General features: G+C 42.3%; 1 protein-coding gene across 3 annotated transcripts in view; it reads right to left on the bottom strand.

The window, feature by feature from the left end:
* The window catches only part of PLPPR1 (phospholipid phosphatase related 1), a 325,980-nt gene that overhangs the window by 149,038 nt on the left and 157,224 nt on the right, over nucleotides 1–19,718 (bottom strand). For all 3 annotated transcript variants that reach the window (XM_037798320.1, XM_037798319.1, XM_037798318.1), the window contains exon 2: nucleotides 5,596–5,702. In XM_037798320.1, the coding sequence (XP_037654248.1) occupies nucleotides 5,596–5,658 (63 nt within the window). In that variant the 5' untranslated portion in view covers nucleotides 5,659–5,702. The remainder of the gene's footprint in view (nucleotides 1–5,595; nucleotides 5,703–19,718) is intronic.

Below are 19,718 nucleotides of genomic sequence, written 5' to 3' on the forward strand. Positions count from 1 at the left end.
TATTTGTTTGTTTGATTTTTTGTATTGTACCATATTGAGTCCCTTTTCATTTCTATCTGAATATATTTTTCATGTATTTTCCTTGTGGTTACCATGGGGTTAAAATTTAACATCATATGTGTATTTATAAACAATCATATTTGATTTGATATCAACTTGACTTCAATAGTGTACACCTATGCTGTTCTTATACCCCTCCACACCCCACATTTTTTTTTGTACTTGTTACAAATTGTACCTTTGGGCATTGTATGTCCAAAATGATAGATTTACCATTGCCTTTTATGCATTCACTGTTTAGCAACTGTAAGAAGTAAGGAATGTAGTTCTATATCAGAAAGAAAAAAGAAAAACAAATACAGTAAAAAACTGCTGGTATTTATATTACCAAACTGGTTACAATTACCAGACATCTTTATTTCTTTGCCACTTTGACACCACCTGCTGGTTAGTCACAGAAAGTGTACTCCACGAAGCTGTAGACCTGACAAATTAGAGATAAGGATTTCAATTGGCTAGAGTCTTTTCATCTCAGTTTGAAGAAATCCCTTTAGCATTGCTTTTAGAATAGGTCTAATGGTGATGAACTCCCTTAGCTTTTGTTTATCTTGGATTGTCTTAATTTCTCCCTAATTGCGGGACACTGTTATCGAGTTCTGACTTGGCGGGCCTGGGCCAGGGGAACTGATCAGCCCCTAGGAAAGGTAGTGGGGCACGGGTGGTTGCGCCCTCCATGGCCCCCCGGGCCTGAGAAAGTGGAGCCGAATGCAGGCCCCATTTCCTCACCCCAAAGTAAAAACCATTGGGGAGGGCTTGCCGGAGAAAACCGCCCCCTTTACCTTGCCCACCCACTCCCCGTTACCGGAGCAACTCCCGCCCCTTTTCAATCAACCTCCGCGCCCTCTCAGAACCAATCCAAGCCTTTAACCCTTGCAGCTATCCCGCCCTCTAAATGCCCGATATAAACTTGTACTCTCCCCTAATAAACTCTCTTGGTTTTCATCATCCTAAAAGAAACGTGTCCCGCCTGTTCCTTTCTCGCCGCCCTCCATACTTGCACGCCTCCCGCCGGGGACCTGGCCAAGTCCCCTGCCTCGCCCTCGCCTCCGGGAAAGAGCCCCCGCCGCCGGTACCCTCGGAGCAATCCTGGGAGCCTAGGATTTAGCAACCGGCCGCCACCCTCCCCCAGACGAACCAACTGCGACCGCACCTAATATTTGAAAGAAAGTCTTGCCAGATAAAAAAAATCCTTGATTGGCAGTTGTTTTTTCTCAATGCTTCTTGTCATGGTTTCTGATGAGAAATTGACAATTAATCTCACCGGAACTCCCTTGTATATAACACTCTGAGTTTCTCTTGCAGCTTTCAAAACTCTCTCCTTGGCCTTTGAATTCAACAGTTTGATCAGTATGTGGTGGGGTGTATAATTCTTCAAGTTTATCCTGTTTGGTGTTCTCTGGGCTTCTTGGATGTAAATATTCATGGCTTTTGCTAAGTTTGAGAAGTTTTATGCCATTATTTCTTTGACTATTCCTTCTGCCTTTTCTCTCTTTCTTTCCCTTCTCAGATTCCCATTATGTGAATATTGATATACTTGATAATGTTCCAGAGGTCTCTTAGCCTATTTTCACTTTTTATAATTCTCTTTTTTTTCTGTAACTCAGTCTGATTCATTTCAATTGTTTTCTCTTTGAGTTCACTGATTCTTTCTTATGCCAGCCCCAGTCTACTGTTGAAACTTTCCTGGGACTTTTTCACTTCAGTTATTGTGGTCTTCAACTCCAGTAGTTCTGTTTGTTTCCTTTTTAAAATTTCTCTCTCTTCATTGAGATTCTCTTATTATTCATTCATTGTTTTCCTTATATCCTTTAGTTCTCTCTCTGCATTTTCCTCCATCTCCTTGAGCATATTGAAGATCATATTTTAAAAGCCTTTGACCAGCTACCAATTTAGAAGGCCGAGCCTTTGTTCTTGGGCCTTGCCCTTATGAAGATTGTTAGTGTGGAGGAGAGCCTAAGCCTACTTATAATTGCACCTAAGAGTCACCCCCAGAGAACCCCTTTGTTGCTCAGATGTGGCCTCTCTCTCTAAGCCAACTCTGCAGGTAAACTCACTGCCCTCCCCACTATGTGGGACATGACTCCCAGGGGTATTCATCTCCCTGGCAACGTGGGACAATGACTCCCAGGGATGAACCTGGACCTGGCCTTGAGGGATTGAGAAAACCTTCTTGAACAAAAGGGGGAAGAGAAATGAAACAAAATAAAGTTTCAGTGGCTGAGAGATTTCAAACAGACTCAAGAGGTCATTCTGGAGGTTATTCTTATGTGTGTTACAGATATCCCTTTTTAGTTTTTAGTGTGTGGGACTAGCTAGAAGGAAATACCTGAAACTGTTGAACCACAACCTAGTAGCCTTGATTCTTGAAGACTATTGTATAACAATGTAGCTTACAAGGTGTGACTGTGTGACTATGAAAACCTTGTGGCTCACACTGCCTTTATCCAGTGTATGGGCAGATGAGCAGTAAAATGGGAACAAAAAGTAAATGAATAACAGGAGTGATGGGGGATGGGATGTTTTGGGTGTTTCTTCTTTACTTGCATTTTTATTCTTATTTTTATTTTTATTTACTTATTTTTGAAGTAATGACAATGTTCAAAAACTGATTTTGGTGATGAATGCATAACTGCATGATGGTATTGTGAACAACTGATTATACACTGCGGATGACTGAAGGTTATATGACCATATCTTAATAAAACTGAATTAAAAAAAAATCTTTGTGGTATGTTCACAGTTTGGTCTCCTTCATTAAGTTTTTTGGATTTTTTTTCTCTTGCTTTGTATGGACCATCATTTCCTGTTTCTTTGTTTGTCTTGTAATTTTTTGATGCAAATATTTTAATATTTTAAAATGTTAACCCTGTGATTTCTGTTTCTTGAGCTTGTATTCAGCTGGTGATATGACAGATTTTCCTGAGTGTCAGGAGCTAATAAAGCCAAACAAACCTTTCACCATGTTTACAAATTTCCTCCTATCAGGAAACTCAACCCAAGGTGAATGCAAAGTGCAGGGCCCTCACTGGTCTTTTCTGAGCCTGTAACTTCTTGTCCTGAGATTGTGTTTGCCAGTGGCCTTAGAATTCCCTGTTTGCAGGGGTTTGGATTCCCCCTCTATTTACGAGGGAACAGGATTGCTCCCTCGCCTGGGTATGCTAGTGCAGGTCTTGAAGCAGGTAAGCCATTGCCCCAGGACACCTGCCGCAACTGTTCCCTACACTGCTTTCACTGTCTCAGGCTGCTTTTGCCTGGAGGGCAATTCTGGGAGGTGGGTACCCCAGAGAGGAGTTTCCCAAGTCAGTCTTTCCCAGCTGGAACAAAGCCTGGGACCCACAAAGGGAGTGCCAGGCTGGCTCCAAACTGCCCTGGGGAAGGAAGGAGAAAGGGGCCAGAAAAAGGCAACAGGAGCTTCTTCCACGGCTCCCTAAAGCTACACTTTCTTGATGTGGTGCCTGCCCATCAAATGCACCCTTTCCTGTCCTCTGCAGCTCTGAGGAAGCACACCATCTGTGCCGATTTGGATGTATTATGTCCCCCCAAACACCATGTTCTTTAATGCAATCTTGTGGGGGCAGACGTATTAGTGTTGATTACGTTGGAACCTATTGATTGTTTCCATGGAGATGTGACCCACCCAACTGTGGGCAATACCTTCGATTAGATTCCTTCCATGGAGCTGTGGCCCCGCCCACTCAGGGTAGGTCTTGATTGATATACTGGAGTACTTTAAAAAGAGCCACACAGTCCCAGATGCTTGCTGCAGCTTGGGGAGACATTTTGGAGATGGCCGTTGAAAACAGACTTTTGCTGATGCTTTGAAGATACTAGCCCAGAGTTTGCCCCAAGAAGCTAAACCTGGAGACATCTGGGAGCAAGCAGATGCCAGCCACGTGCCTTCCAAGCTAACAGAGGTTTTCCAGACAGATGCCAATGGCCTTTCTTCATTGAAGCAACCCTACTGTTGATGCCTTTGGACATTTGCATGGCCATAAGACTGTAACTTTGTAACCAAATAACACCCCTTTATAAAAGCCAATCCATTTCTGGTATTTTGCATAATGACAGTATTTGCAAACTGGAACACCATCTTTAAGTATCCTCTGCTGCTTTTGTCAGGGCAAGGTGGAACAATGGCCACCCTTGGAGATAGGCCCCCACCAATCCAAAGTTGCTAATCAAAAGCAGGGATCAACAATGGCATTTTCTCCCTTCTCTGGATCTTGGGGAACTGGATTTTTATGTCCCTCTCTGGCACCAGCAAGCAATGCCAGAGGCCGGACCCTACTGCTGCCTGCCATGAGAGTGGGGGATGGGCAATGGTAACCACCACAAAGAGAGAACAATTTACTGGTATTTACCATAATTTATAAATCTCTTCCTCCCATTCTTCCCTGGATGCTGAACAGTGTTCTACTGAATGCATGAGTTTCAAAATCATTAATTCAGGTAGTTCCGGTCTGTTTAATAGTTGTTCTGGTGGAGGGACTGATTCCTGGAGCTTCCTACTCCACCATTCCAGAGCTATAAGTAGAAATTTAACTCAAGTGTCCACCTGCTGTCACATGGTATTGGTAAAGTGGCTTACCATGCCTGTTTCTCCCACTCAGCCAAGAAGATCCCATCACACATGGATATGTCACAGTAGACCCTGGGGAACCCAGGGACTCTCCAGGCCATTACCCAGACAGGACACTTCATCTGCTGTTTAGAGTTCATATTTTAAATCTGATCTTCAGAATGAAAAGCAACCCATTAGATGCCCTATCTCCTTGAGAAAGCAGAAACAGTAATATCTCTGATGAACCATGTCTTATTTTAAGACAACCTGGAGAGTAGCTTGTTTGTGTGTGTGCACAGGGTGAGGACATTATATGATTCCAAATTTCCTAAAATTTCTAAGTCTTTGCTTCCTCTATATCAAACATTATAGAAAGGAAAGTATAGTAGGGAAGGAGGTACAGAAAGTTAATCAGGAAGATGCTGGAGAAATTGTTGGTTGGTACAAACTTGGAGCAGCTCAGCAAATAACTCCTTACCAAAATGAACTGTACATTATACAAGCTCCCAATACCCCACTAAAGAAAAATGCCCAGCAGAAATGGCCAATTCTAAGACTTTTTCCTTTATCTGAGCTCCAAGGCAAAAGTCCATGAACTAACGTCATTAGTAAGCAGCCTGCTTTATTGAATTCCTGGAACTTTATACTGATTTTTAGTAAACGACTTAATCAAAATGCTGCATTCTATATCATAGTCAATAATACATTTGAGTCACTACTGAAAATAAAAGAAATATAATAAAACACATAATTGTTTGGTACCCCACAGATAAAGTTTATAAGCCTTCTTCTTCCAGGCATCTGATTCTAGAAACACTTTGCACAATTTATTAATTCTTTATCAATATCTGTGCTTTAAAAATTTAATTCTCAGACTATTTTAAAACAAAATAATTTTTAAAAATCCAAATTTTCAGCATAAAAATGGCTACTATTATTTCAACTTGTCCATCAAGGTTAAAAAATCCACATACCTCAACAAATATAAAACACGGGATGATGGAATAACTTCGTTGAGTGTTGTTTCCCACAGCCATTTCTCACACCATGTAGAAGGCTCCACCATCTAAAACTGTCCAGGCTGAAATAGAAATCAGTAGCATGGTGTAAGAACCATAGGTTGAGAAGTTCCTTGGGTATTTCCATTAAGAACATCAGTCACGATCTAGAAAAGCAGGTGGTGTGCAAACAATGCAAATTAATGGCCTATAACATGGTCAAGTCAGACTAATAATCAATCCTTCCAAAGAGAAGAAAATAATATACACAAGACGTGGACAATCTTACAGCCAAAATGACCAGGCAGAGAGCCATGTTTATGCCTCATCTATCTAGGAAAGGGGGAGCAGGAATTTTAACCAAAAGAAACTGCATATGGCTATAGTGAATGATTAGAGTCCTCTAGATCCGCATAGCACCTTAACCCAGCAGATGTCTCTCATGCGATGAAACTCAGTTTTCTGCTACAAAATGAATCCATCCTGCTTGGCTCCTCCCTACATGTGCCCAATCCTCCTGTTTTGCAACCTAGAGGATTGTATTCGTCAGGGCTTATTTATGCCTTTTGCTCTGCCTTTGGATCTGACATTTAGTACCAAGGCACTGAACTCTGCCTTCCTTCCTTGACCATGCTCTGCAGGAGCTACAAAGCCATAAACAACTTTGGTTTAATACATCACCTCCAAAGGCTCCTCTAGCTGCTATTGTTTGCCAGAGATCCTTGGTGTTTCCAGACTTAGAGGTGCATAACCAGAATTTCAGCCCCTGTCTTCACGTGGCCTTCCTCCCCTTGTATGTCTCTTCTTCTCAGGACACCAGCCAGCCATTTGACTCCAGTTTGGCCTCAACCTAACTAGTTACATCTTTAAAAATCCTATATCCCAATAAGGTCACATGCATAGAACAGGGGGGTAGGACTTCAAAGTATGTTTTGGGGACACACACCAACCAAGAATAGCCAATATGAAAACACTTTTCATCCAGAGACCCCAAGTGGCACTAGGAAGTACTCCTTATTGAGCATAGCATTGGGTTTTTAAAATTTGTCTGTTACAGAATATTGAATATTTATGGAGATTCCTTTTACTTTTCAGAAGACCTTCAAAATATTATAGCCAGTCTTTGGGCCACTAAGTGACATGCTTTTTCCTTATGGCAAGGAGAGGTCTCAGAGGTGAATGTGCATGACAACAAAATCCATGGCCCAGGTCAAATCAAAAGCATCTCTGATATGAATTTACAGCATTTAACCTGATGAAACTTCCTAGAAGGTCCTCAAAATTTGGCTGGTTCAAGACTGAAATGAGAGTATGGCTAGAATTAGAAGGGAAAAACTAGGGCTTCTTGTTAGGTAATGTCAAATATTAATAGGTGGGGAGGGGCAGTGGGGTAGAAAAGGGAAAATTAAGAGGTAAAAAGAGCTCTGAGAGTTACAACATTTCATTTGTATTTTCCAGTCCTCAGGGTTAGCCATAATCCCCACACGCAGCTCACTTTTAACATGTTAACTCAGCATTAGCTTCCTCGGTGGCCCTGAGCTACCACCCACTGTTCGGGATCATTTCTATTCACTGCCATGTCTCCAACCAGGATCACAGATTGCATTTAATTTCCCAAAGCTGGAAAACCTAAGCTTTTTTTTTTTAAAGCAACAAAGACATTAAGGGATAAGAACTAATCAAATGGGATTGTAGGTGAGTGCAAAATAGATTTCATCTTTAGAGAGTGTGGGATTTAGGAATGCACTACTTGGGCTTCCAATTTACTCTGATCGGTTTTAGAGATGCTTTTCACAACTTGTAAAGAAGGGCAGTGTGAACATCCATAAACCATGGGAGGGTGGCACGGACCTGGTTTCTTTCCAGATCTTTCCTATACAGTTTCTCCCAGCTAATCTCTGGTCCAGCCCTTGTGTTAGCCCAGACCATTGCAGAAGAGATAGCAAGAGATCAGGCTCACCATCCAGGGAAATGCAATCAAGTCAACTCTTTGCAAAATAGCCAGGATTCAGGGGCCCTGAGAGGGTACCTGGGACCCCACATGGTTCTTGAGAGGCTTTACAGACCACAAATAACACCAGCTTCCCTCGGGCTCCTCTATGGACCCTGGCCTGGTCCAAATAGCCAGTCTTCAGCTTTGACTCTTCAGCTTACATCTGAGGAACCCCCTCCCCTCAACCAGAACCTGAGTTTTTGTCCAGGCCTGGATCCCAGCTGGAACCACTTCAAATCAGTGACTAGAGACTCAGCAGCCCTATTGGCCTAAGTGATGCCTCGGAGACTGTGAGTATGAAGTTCACATGTCATCCCTACGTCTGAAGGGACAGTCTGCAAGACAGCATTGCCCCTTGCCACCAGAGTACTGCCTGCTTCCCAGGGTCCCTGCTGCTGGGCCCCTCATATCTGAGTGGGCCTCCCAAGGCAGAAAGTTGCCTGGATAATGTCTGAGCTGGTCAGAACCTTAGGACTCTGCCAAGCCCCTCTGTTTCCATCTTGCAATAATCTCTACCCCCATGCCCACCCCACCCCCTTTCTGCACCAAGCTCTTTACCACCTCTGAGCCTTCTTGCGTGCTATCCCCAGTGCCTAGAACACTCTTCCCTCATCCATATTTGCCTAGCAAATGCCTCCATTGCCTTCAGATCTCTAATTAAATGCCATTTTCAATGGGAGCGTTTCCTTGACCTCCCAGACTGGTTCAGGTCTCTATTATACACTTCCATTGTATTCCTTCACAATATTTACTGGTTTCTTTTCTTTTCTAGACTGTCAGCTTTGCTCCTTGAGCCCAGGGCCATGTTTGTCTGACTCCCCATGGTAACCTCGGCCTCTCACCCAATGCTTGGCGCACAGTAGGTGCACAGTCAATGTTAGCTGACACAGACAATGTGCCTGAGCTACCCAGATCTGTCATTTGATTTCGTAGCTGCCCTGGATCAGTTTCTTAGCTCTGACCCAGTGATGAGATTCTTTCATCTTGGCTCAATCCTCTCTGCCCATTCCAACTAGCTAGGCCCCACGATACCTGGGACCCAAAGAGCAGTGAAAACTAAAGTGTTTGGGATATCTAGAAATCAAACCCCATTTCAAAATGGAAAATGGAAAAAAGGAGATTTATGCAATTGGATTCTACCTCCAGGTATTTTAGATTGTAAAAAAAAGTAACCACTTTAGACAGCTGCTTTAAAAGGTCTATGCTTTGATTAAATATTTTTAAAAGTGTTTCAAAAGTCACCATCTAAAAGTCAGCTATCTCTGTTAGAGAATAGTTTTTTAAAACAAAAACTAGCAAAAGGATGATGTCAGCCACAAAACAGTGCAGATGACCTAGGCATTTGGGAGGAAATTAGAGCGCATACTAATGTCAAAATAGCTGATGGGGAAGGGCTGCCTGTCTACTGCCCACCTCCAGGAGAGCTCCTAAATAGGGAAACACAATCATCAGACAAGCAGGGCACAGCCCTAAGTTCCTTATAAAATGGTTGATAATGTTGACCCCTAATTTTCTACTAGGAAAAAAATTGCTGGAAAAGTAAAAGGACACAAAGAGCTTTTCTTAATTATAAAGTAGTGAGCTAATGTTTTCGTCAATAAAATCAAAGGCTGGAAGGAAATGCGATTTTGATGTTCAGTTAAATTCAAAACTGGAAGCAATGGAGTAAGAATCAGAAGTGTGCTCACACATGGACACACACACACACACCTCAAAAGCACTTTAGACATCAGAAAAGTTCCAAAGAAAGTTGGGCTCAGCTGAAAGTCTAGGGGACAAATGGGCTGAGAATATGTTGTAATTTCTCTTAATTGAAAAGTAGTGACTGTAATTCATAAATATACTCAAGTACTTGTATTCCTTTGCATTTTTCTCTGGTTATAAAATTTCAAACATTTTTTTAAAAGTAATTTCTACTATTAACAGCAAGCTTTATAATGAAACCTCTATCCTGTCTTCAGGATCACTGTTGTAGGACTGACTACATTAAAGATAAAGAATTGATTTAATGTGGCGTCTCATATCCTTTCAATGCAAAATGCTCATTGATAAGATTTCAGATAGACTTGCATTACATTATAATCTATAACAAAATGGGCCCTATTTCAAAAGGCTCTGATGTTCCTGGTGTCATAATGCCTGCTACTAAACAATTTTGCATTGAGAAACAGGTGCCATTTTATTTACCCATTTGCCCATCCCATAATCCTTTAGTAAGCACCTACTCAATGACAGGCCTTATGTTAGGCATTGAGAGATGCAAATATGAGTCAAACAGCCATGGACAGCAGGTAGCTTGCAACCCACCAAGAGAGGAAATGCAGAAAGAAATGCAGGATCTATAAAAATAACAATGTAGACGACAAGAATTCAGAGGAAGGAGAAATTACTTCCATGGATGAGGTTTTATTTGAGCTGGGCCTGTAAGAACAGATACGCTATGAATAGGCCCAGGTAGAAGAAGGCTTTCAAGGCATAAGGAAATGGCATGAGCAAAATATGGAGAACGACAGCCCATACCATAGCTATGGAATTGTGGTTATTTGAGTTTGGCCAGCACATAAAACACCAAGGAAAACTGTACTGGGTGGAGCTAGAATGGAGACTGGACTAGGTTGCTCAATGTCAAGCTAAGGATCTTAGATTCTTTTATGGAGGTGGGGGACCTCTAGAGTCAGGGAGAATTCTTAGGGTCCACTGCAGTGATCTAGGTGAGAAATAATTAAGAGTCACGCAAGAGCTGGTTTCAATCTTGTTTTTTTGTATTTTTGAGGTGAGCAGGGAGGAGAGGTGGCTTGGAAGGAAAGCATTTGCTATGTTATTAGAATTCTAAAGAAGCTGCAAAGGAAAGCCCTTGTGGAGGGGGGTGGTTCCAGGATATTAGACAGCGTTTTACAGTCTGCCTGCAGGGAGGGATGTCACAAGCTGTTCGGAGCAGTGGGGAAGCTTCGATTCTGTTGTTCTGCCAAGCAAGGCTGCGGTTTGCAATTTAAAAAGTGAAGCTGCCCAGGGGCCAAGCTGCTTGTTTTTCAGAAGGGGAGACATGAAGTTGAAGTGTGGGGGGACGGGGGAGTAGAGACCATGAAGTGCACACCAAATCTATCTACATGTCAACTCTCTGGAACAAAGCGGTTTTGTTTTTGTCAGTAGATCCTCTGGCACCCACAGAAATCACTGCCAGGAAGTCCCTGTGCTCTCATGACATGGTAGTTAATTAACTCTTAGGGACCCTGTAGGATCTCATAGGAAACAGGAAAAAGAAGCGGAAGGAATTCCCTTTCACCCCAGGCGATCCTGGAGAAGGGTTCAGGCAACACTGGAGTAAGCCATGGAGTCATTGCACTGCTAAGCAATCAGTGGAGATTAGTAGGTGTTCTCTGACTGGAACGACCTCATCATGTTGAAAGAGTATAATGATAAGGATAATTTTCCCATCAGTCCCCTTGACATGCATGTATTGAGGACTTCTGTTCCATTCCAGGGCTATGCAATGTTCTAGCCCCAAAGGAATAATGTGACAAATCCATGCATCCGGATAGACCAGCGACGAGCAAACTATGAAAGAGTTGCTTGTGTGAGTATTATGGCATAATGCCGCTCTCATTTGGAGATAAGAATTACTAGGCACTCATAGTATAACACAAAGGTTGATTGGAATTCTACATTCCATCTTTGAATGTGCAAGACAGAGGCTGTATTCTCAGTGGGAGAGCAAGCTTTGGAGACAGACAGACCTGAGCTCAAATACTAGCCCAGCCAATCGGTAAGAAATGAGGGTACAGGCAAGTCACTTAAAACTTCTGAGCCTCAGTTTATTCATCTTTATCAGGAGCTGGACAATAACTGCCTTGTAAGAATACTGGAAGGTTAGAGAATGTTCACAGACTCCCACCACCACATCTACCCACCTACCAGCATCTGTCCCCACATCCTTTGCCTTCCCACCTCCATTACAGCTGAATTCTCCATGCTCCCACGTAAAGCCGAATCCTTCACTTTGCACATGATTCCGTTTCTTCTCGCCTGTGCAAGGACCTCATTCCAGCAATTTGCTCTCTCTCCTACATCATTAATTTTTGGTTCTCTCCTGGTCCATTCTCATATATTCTTACCACAAGGGGGAAAAAAAAAATCCATTCCTGACTCAACTTCCCCCACAAGCTACTGCCCCATACACTTGCTCTCCTTTGCAATAAAACTCCTCAAAGGTTATTGATTATAACAAAAAAAAAATTATCAGGCACTACTTATGTGACATCTAGGATCCTCACAGCCTTACCTATCTTTGGGGCCCTTGTCACTTGCTTTTCCCCAGATGCCATCTCTATAGCAACCACCTCCCAGAAGACACAACCAGACAGGACCTTTTCCCCCAAACCCGGGGCTTCTCTGATACCAGCGTGTGAGATGCCAAAAGCCCAGCTCAGAGCCCAGGGGCTGGCATCTCAGATGTGCGGGAGAGCTAACCTCCCGGGTGAAACTTTTGATCCCACTGAAGCATATAAGTTCTTCTTCCTTCCTAAACCCAAAAGCAGTTCTGGAAGAAACTGCAGCCCACTATCCTTGATACCCTCGGTAGCATACCCTCATTTTTTGCTCTGCCTCCTTCCTTACCATGTCCCCTTTTCCTCAATCTGTTTTACTAGGATTGTTCTTCTTAGTAAAGCAGTAGCACACAAGCTTTTCCTCAGACCTGGCTTTCTGGGGAAACAAGGCTGAGGCACTCGCTGTCTCTAAGTCTCCTCTCATTCTCTCTTATACCCAAGCTAGTCATGGTTTAACCCTCCACCAAAATGGCACATCAAGGTCACCAATGACCTTCGTGTTATCAATTCCAGTGGGCAATTGCCAGTGATTAGCTACTTGCCCTATCGGTAACATGGGACAAGTTAGTCACCCCTCCCTTGATATATTTTCTTTCCTTGGTTTCCTCATTGGCATATCCTTCTGTTTCTTTTGAAAGCTTCTTCCTCTTCAACTCAAACTTTTATTACTGGAATGTTCCAGGACTCGGTCCCTGATCCTCCCCTCTTTTCTTTCACACTTAATCCTTTGATAATCGAATCCAGTCTCATGGCTTTAAATATTATCTGCCATATTTCACAGAATCCCAATAATGCCTCTTTTGTGTACCACCAAGAAAGAAAAAAAGAAGACAATTGGCAAAATCATTTGTCAGATGCACCAATTTCAGAGATTTAAAATGTGAAAATATGTTCATCTAAGAGTTAATAAAAGATGTTGATTGTCAACAACTCCCAAATGTATATTTCCAGCAACACTTCTGACACTCCAGAGCCATACATCTAACTGTCCCCCTCAATACCTTCATGTCCCCAATGTCTTCTGATCATCCCCCCTAAACCTGCTGTACTCTTGGCCTTTCCAAATTCAGTCGATCCTTCCAGTTACTTAGGCTAAAAATCTTGGAATCATCCTTGACCCTTCTCTTTCTCTTACATCTCACATCCAATCCATTAAGACATCCTGTTGGCTAACATCTTTGAATAAATGAAGATTCTGTCCTCTTCCTAAAGCCACCCTGCTCCTAGCTCGCACCATCTGGTGCCCGGATTAGAGCAACAGCCTCCCATCTGCTCTCTTTGCTTCTCCCCTTGTCCTCCCAAGTAGACAGATTCATCTTCTTTAAAAAGATCACATTTTTCCTCTGCTTACTACCCTTCATTGGCTCCTTCTTTTACTCAAAGTAAAAGTAAAGTCAATGTCCTTACAATAGCCTTGGTGCACTGTCCTCGTTAGCTCTTTGTTCTCCCTCCCAGTACTTGTCCCCTCAATTATTGTCCCACCCACACTGATCTCCTTGCTGTTCCTTGAATATATCAGGTACGTTCCTGCCTCAGGGCCTTTACGCTGGTTATTTTCTCAGCAATGATCTATCCCCCAGAGAGCAACCTGCTGAATTCCCCCACCTCCTTTAATAATATCTTGTGATATCACCTTCTCTAAAAAGCCTATTCTGATCACCCTCTGTATCTGTGTGTGTTTTAGTATCTTTTAAAACTGATAGCTATTGACAATAAAATACAGATCTTCGATGAGTTTTGTTAAATATATACACCCATGCCAACAAGCCTCAATCATGCTATAGAGCACTGTTACCATCCTAAAAGTCTCTCTTTTATTCCTTCCCAGTCTATCCTCTCTCTCACACACACCGCAGGCAACCACTCTGAATTTCTATCCTCACAAATTAATTTTGCCTGTTCCTGAACTTAATATAAACGGAATTATATGTATGTAGTTTTTTGTGTCTGATTTCATTTGTCCAATATGTTTCTGAGATCCATCCATGTTGTAGTGTGAATCAGTAGCTTGTTCCTTTTTAATCGGTGAGTTGTAGTCCATGGCAAAAATATACTAAATCTGTTCAGCCAGTCTCCAGTTGAAGATTTCAGTTGTTAGAAAATTTTTGCTAAATAAGGCTGCAGATACTACTCTTGTGTAAGTCTTCTTATAGACACGTGCAGTCGTATATACCTAAGACTAGAATTGCTCAGACAGAGTAAGCTTATGCTTGACTTTATTAGAAATTACCAAACAGTGATTATACCTTTTTCTATTCCCACAAGCAATGTAGGAGAGATCTAATTTCTTTGCATTCTTTCCAACATTTCACATTTTTAGTCTTTTTAATTTTAGCCATTCTAGAGGGAATGTAATGGTTTGTCATAATGGTTTTCATTTGCATTTCCCTGATGACTAATGTTTAGCATTTTTGAATGTGCTTATTGGTCATTCATATACCCTCTTTTTTGAAGTGTCTGTCCAAGTCTTTTTTTCCCAAGTCTTTGGTCCACTTTTAAAATTAGGTTGCATGCCTTCTGATTATTAATCTGTTTAAATTGTTTTCTGGATTCAAGCTCATTGTTAGATATACACATTGCTATATTTCCTCTCATTTTGAGTTTTGCTTCTCCATTTTCTTAACAATGTCTTTTCATGAGCAGAAAATTTTGATTTCAAAGAAGTTTAATTCCTCAATTTTTTTCCTTTTACGGCTATTTCTTTTTCTCCTAAGGAACATTTGCTACCCCCAATGGTAAAGATATTGCTCTGTTTTTTCCTAGGAGTTTTATAGTTTCAGTTCTTACATGTAGCACTTCTAATTCTTCTTGAGATAATTTTTTATATGGTGTGGACAGGTGCTGACCATTCTTTTTAATATTACCTCCTACTCCCTTTACCCAACATTTTGATACTACTCACTCTACATCTACTTTCTTTTTTCTCTATACCATTTATTGTCTAAAATACTATATAACATACTTCTTATCTTTATTTATCGTCTTTCTCCTACTGCCAGAATGGAGGCTTCCTAAGAGCAGGGCTCCTTGCATAGTTAGCTCACCAGTGCTCTCCAAAGATCTAGTATAATAGTGCTTGATAAATTGTTGAATGAATAAATGAACAAAGTAGTATGGTAAGTGCACTTTTATTTTTTAACCAAGTGTCAAGTCTTGTGCAAGGGACATTCTCAGAACTCCTTTCTTATCTAATCTAAAAAATCAAGAATTTTTCTCTTTCATATTGTTTTCAATGAATAAATCAGTATTGGTTTAAAGGCATGTGGTTAACTACTGAAATGAAGAGGGAAAAATGAGAACACGCACAGGAAAAAGGAATTTGACCTTTCAGGGATGCTCTCATCATCAACTTCCTCTTCTTCCCTCAGGCCTTTGCAGAAGGAGGAAAACAGGAGTGGGGCAGGAGCAGAGGAGCTGATGGGCACAGGGAGAGGCAGGTCCATGGGCATCACCACTCAGGAATACCCTAGCAATGCACTGCCATGGCCAGCTCATGAAGCAGGGTGACACTGGTCCAAACTGCAGGCAAACTAGAATCACCTTGTCCAATCCACAGAAATTTATGATCTTTCTCAGAAGCTCTGTACTTATACTAATAGTGCTGGGGCTGAAGGGTCAGGGAGAGGATCAAGCCTGAAATGACCAAAACACAGGCCATACTCCCGGGCTCAGGAATGAGAAGCCAGGGCCAGAGTGCTAGCTAGGGATTCCTGTTTTAGACAACTCAGGGTGCAAAAATCCAGAAATCCAGAGAGAAAATACATGGCAGCCATGGTAGTTTGGAGGCTGTATGTACCCCAGAAAGGATCATGTTCTTTCAGTCCATTCTCGTGGGGATAGACCTGTTGTAGGTGGGACCTTTTGATGAGGTTATTTCAGTGGAGGCTGCCCTAGGTGGCTCTTAGTCCTTTTACTGGAGTCCTTCTTAAGAGGATAAAAGAAAGAAAAAGCCCAGAGAAGTTGAGAGAAAAGCCACAGAAGAAAAGAAGCTAAGAGAGGCTAAGAGGAGGAAGCTAAGAGCAGGCCCACAGAAAACAGAGGAGGCCACTGAAGCCAGAAGTTGAAAGCAACAAAACCCGGGAGAGAAGGACCAGCAGACGCCAGCCACGTGCCTTCTTGGGGGACAGAGGTGTCCCAGATGCTGGCAATCTGTGTTCAGAGTCCAGGCATCATCCTGTTGATGCCTTGAGTTGGACATTTTCATGGCCTCAAGAACTGTAAATTGTTAAGCTAATAAATCCCCTATGTAAAAGCCAACCCATTTCTGGTATATTGCATTTCATCAGTTTTAGCAAACAGAAACAACATTTAATAAATTCACTCATTCGTTCATACGGATATATGCCCAGATCATACAGTCTCTTGGAAAGCTGACATTGATAAATAATTAAAAGTGAGTCAATACAATATCTTTTGGGGCAAGTAACAGGGGACCTAATGAAAATCTCCCCTGAAGAAACCATCTCTGGAGGAGGCATAAAAATTAAGAGAGTGGGGTGGGAACTGTATTCCTACCACAGAGCAGATGAGAAGTTCCTGGAACGTTCCGTGAATTGAATTACAGCCCAGGTGGCTGAAACATAAAGAGCAAGGGAAAAGGGGGCATGCAACAAGGCTGGAGAAGATGACAGGGTCCTAGTGATGTGGGACAACAAAGGCCACGTTAAGAAGTTTGAAATTTGTTCTAAGAGTAATAGTAAATTCTTGAAAGGTTAGGAAGGAGAGAGCCACGACCTGATTTGCTTCCATTAAAGAGTATTCAGGTGGCAGGGAGAAGTTTAGGAGGGTGGGACAAGAATATTAATTCTTGTGAGGCAGCCAATCCCAGGCTCCTGTGTTCATCTAGGCAGGAGATGGTGGCTTGGATTAAGGATAAGGTGATAGGCAGGTGCGTGAATTCCAAACATAATGAGAAGAGCAAATTGATAAGACAGAAACTGATTAAAAGTGGGAGTGGGGGGGGGGTGTTAGAATGCTTTTCCTTATTGATTTCACTTCCTCCAACTGAAACGTGCATGTTTTCATGTTGTCTCCTGTAGCGATGGTGACGGTGATGAACAGCTTTCTGGTCTACTCTCCCATCAAATCACCTGCAGCCTCCCTGTCAGTCTTTCCTCATAAATCCCTTCACAGGCACAGCATGGAAGAGATTGTTCTAGAGAACTGCCTCACCATATCTCCTTCTGAAATATCTTGCTTTTAAGGAAAAACAACAAGACCAATACCTTACTGTAAATTTACTCCCTAACTAAGTCAAGAGCCCTAAATACCCAAGAATGCCCTTCCTTATTTGTTTCTTTGCCTTTCCAACTCCTACGTATGCTTCAGGGGCAGTTCAATTTCCACCTCCTTCCGGAAGCCTCCTAAGATCACTGTACTCAGTCCCATCAGTCGTCTACAACGATATGTTTGACCCGCCAATAAGCCATACTCTCTCAGTCTTTGATTTGGTGCTCAGTCACCAAATTGAGCATCAATAACATTACGGCTTCAATAAAATGACAGGGTGGGGTAAGACGATCTCTTAAATGCTTTCTAGTCCAGGATCTGCTCTTTTGTTCTCATTTTGTCTTTCAGTCAAACTCCAAAGTTCTATTTAACTTTCTGTGGGCACATCTGTTCTCTTTCCATCCAGCTCACAAACCACAAGGGTGATTGGACTTAAATAAAATCTTTGTATCTCTCACAGCATCTCCCACGCTGCTTTGGATGTTAGCGAAATGAGCAACACATGGAGAATATTTATGGTCATTTCAAAGAGAACTGTGGGAGAGGGGACTAACAGTTCGCTTTCAGCTCCAACTCCCACACCCCCCACCCCACCCACCTCTGCAGTAGCGCCCAGCAGGGCATCAAGTAGGCAGTCAATAAATGCTGCTAAACTGAACTGTCTTATCTGCAAAAGATCCTGCGATTAAAGTGTAGTCCGTTCATGACTACTCACATTAGGAGGAAAATGCATGAAATCAAACAACTACCAACTGGATTTTGGATCTATAGTTTCACCTACTCCTTTTAGTATAATTCCAAAATGCAAACAAACAGAACAAAAATGAACACTAAATAGTATTGAGTTTACCTCCTCTTTCCCTCTTCATTTTCAGTGGAAGCAGTCATGAAGGTGTCTGAAAGCAAGGCCTACAGGGCTGGAGGGAATCACAATATTTGTAAAGCATTTGCTTACTCACTCATCGAATACCCAGAAGGACCCCATGAAATAGATCCAATTGTGAAGTGCATTTTATAACAGAGGAAACAGTTTGCAGAGAGCCTACACAGAGTGCTCATGATCGATCGCCCAGCCAGTGAGGGTCAGAGCTGGGATTTACGCCCAGGTTTCTGGTCCCAAAGTCTGTGAACCCCTACATCCATTTCTTCTCTAGAAAAATGAAACAGGAAAAATGAAACAAACAAACAAATGCACAAACCAGTCCTCAGCCTTCCAGCCAGTGCTCAGTTCATGCCTGGATGTGCTGGTTCTTTTTAAGAATCCAATAAGCACCTGGGGATCATGATCGCCTGATACAAGTGCTAAATTTTTCCCAAATTCAAAGGCACTTCAACAGGTTCCCAGCCAGGGTACATTTGGTGAGTGCATTTAGACCACCCAGCCCTTCTCCATCTCACTGACTCCCCAGACTTGACAGGATGATAAAAGTTATTCCAGAGGTTTGATGTTATTTTGTGGCCCGGCTTGGAGTTGGTTAAGAATGTAAATTAGCCCCCAAGAAGGGTGCATGGTTACGGATTAACCACGCTGACTGCTATGTAGAAATCAACTTTGGGAGGAAGTTAATGCCCTCGTGGTCTCTGTAGGATGCAACCTATAGAGTGAAACTTGGGCAGATTCCTGAACAGCCTATGCACCAGTGTAATGTCACCAGAATGCCACTGGAATTCAGGGTTTCCTCCCTGGGTCGGCACCAACCCCTTCACATGAGTAAATGTGCATCTACATGAAAAAGCACCAGCTGGGTGGACTTGAGCACTAGGTTCAGAGTTAGACAGGGAGGGATTTGAACCGCGTTCCCCTGGAACAAACCAAGTAAATGACATTAAGTCCCTGTAAATTGCTGTGTTTCAGTCTACCCCTTTGTGATTCTGAGGATTGTTGTGAGGGTAAATTACTTGATGCATGTAGTGTTTAGCATATGGTAAGAATGTTAGGGTTCTCCAGGGAAACAGAACCCATGGGATGTGTGTGTGTGTGTGTGTGTGTGTGTGTGTGTGTGTGTAATAATATGAAACTTATTATAGGAATTCACTCATGCAACCTTGAGGACTGGCAATTTCACATTCTCTAAGGCAGGCCTCAAGCTGGAAACTCCAATGAAGATTTCGATGAATTCCCCAGGAGAAGCTAGCTGTCTGAAGTAGAGATAGAAATTCCTGCTGACTGCTAAAATCATCGGTTCTCCTTTAAGGCCTTCAATTGATTGGATGAGAATTCTCCCATTGCTGGAGGCAATCTCCTTTATGATTGTAGATGTCATCAGTCATAGATGCAATCAATTGATTAATGATTTGAAGTCCACAAAATAAAAATCCAGGCCAGTGTTTGCTTGACCAAACAACTAGACACCATCACTAGCCAAGCAGACACACGAACTTAGCCATCACAGTAGGTGTTCAGTAAACATTTAAAGAATGAACGAATGTCCCTTACACTCAGCACCTGCAGTTCAGATTTCTACTTCTTTCCTTGAGCATCCAGACACCATGGATTAGGGAGAAACTGCTCTACTATTCTGCTTAATAAGAAGGGGCTGTTTTCAGAGAAC

Source organism: Choloepus didactylus, chromosome 10 (genome assembly GCF_015220235.1).
Source record: "Choloepus didactylus isolate mChoDid1 chromosome 10, mChoDid1.pri, whole genome shotgun sequence".
NCBI lineage: Eukaryota > Metazoa > Chordata > Mammalia > Pilosa > Megalonychidae > Choloepus > Choloepus didactylus.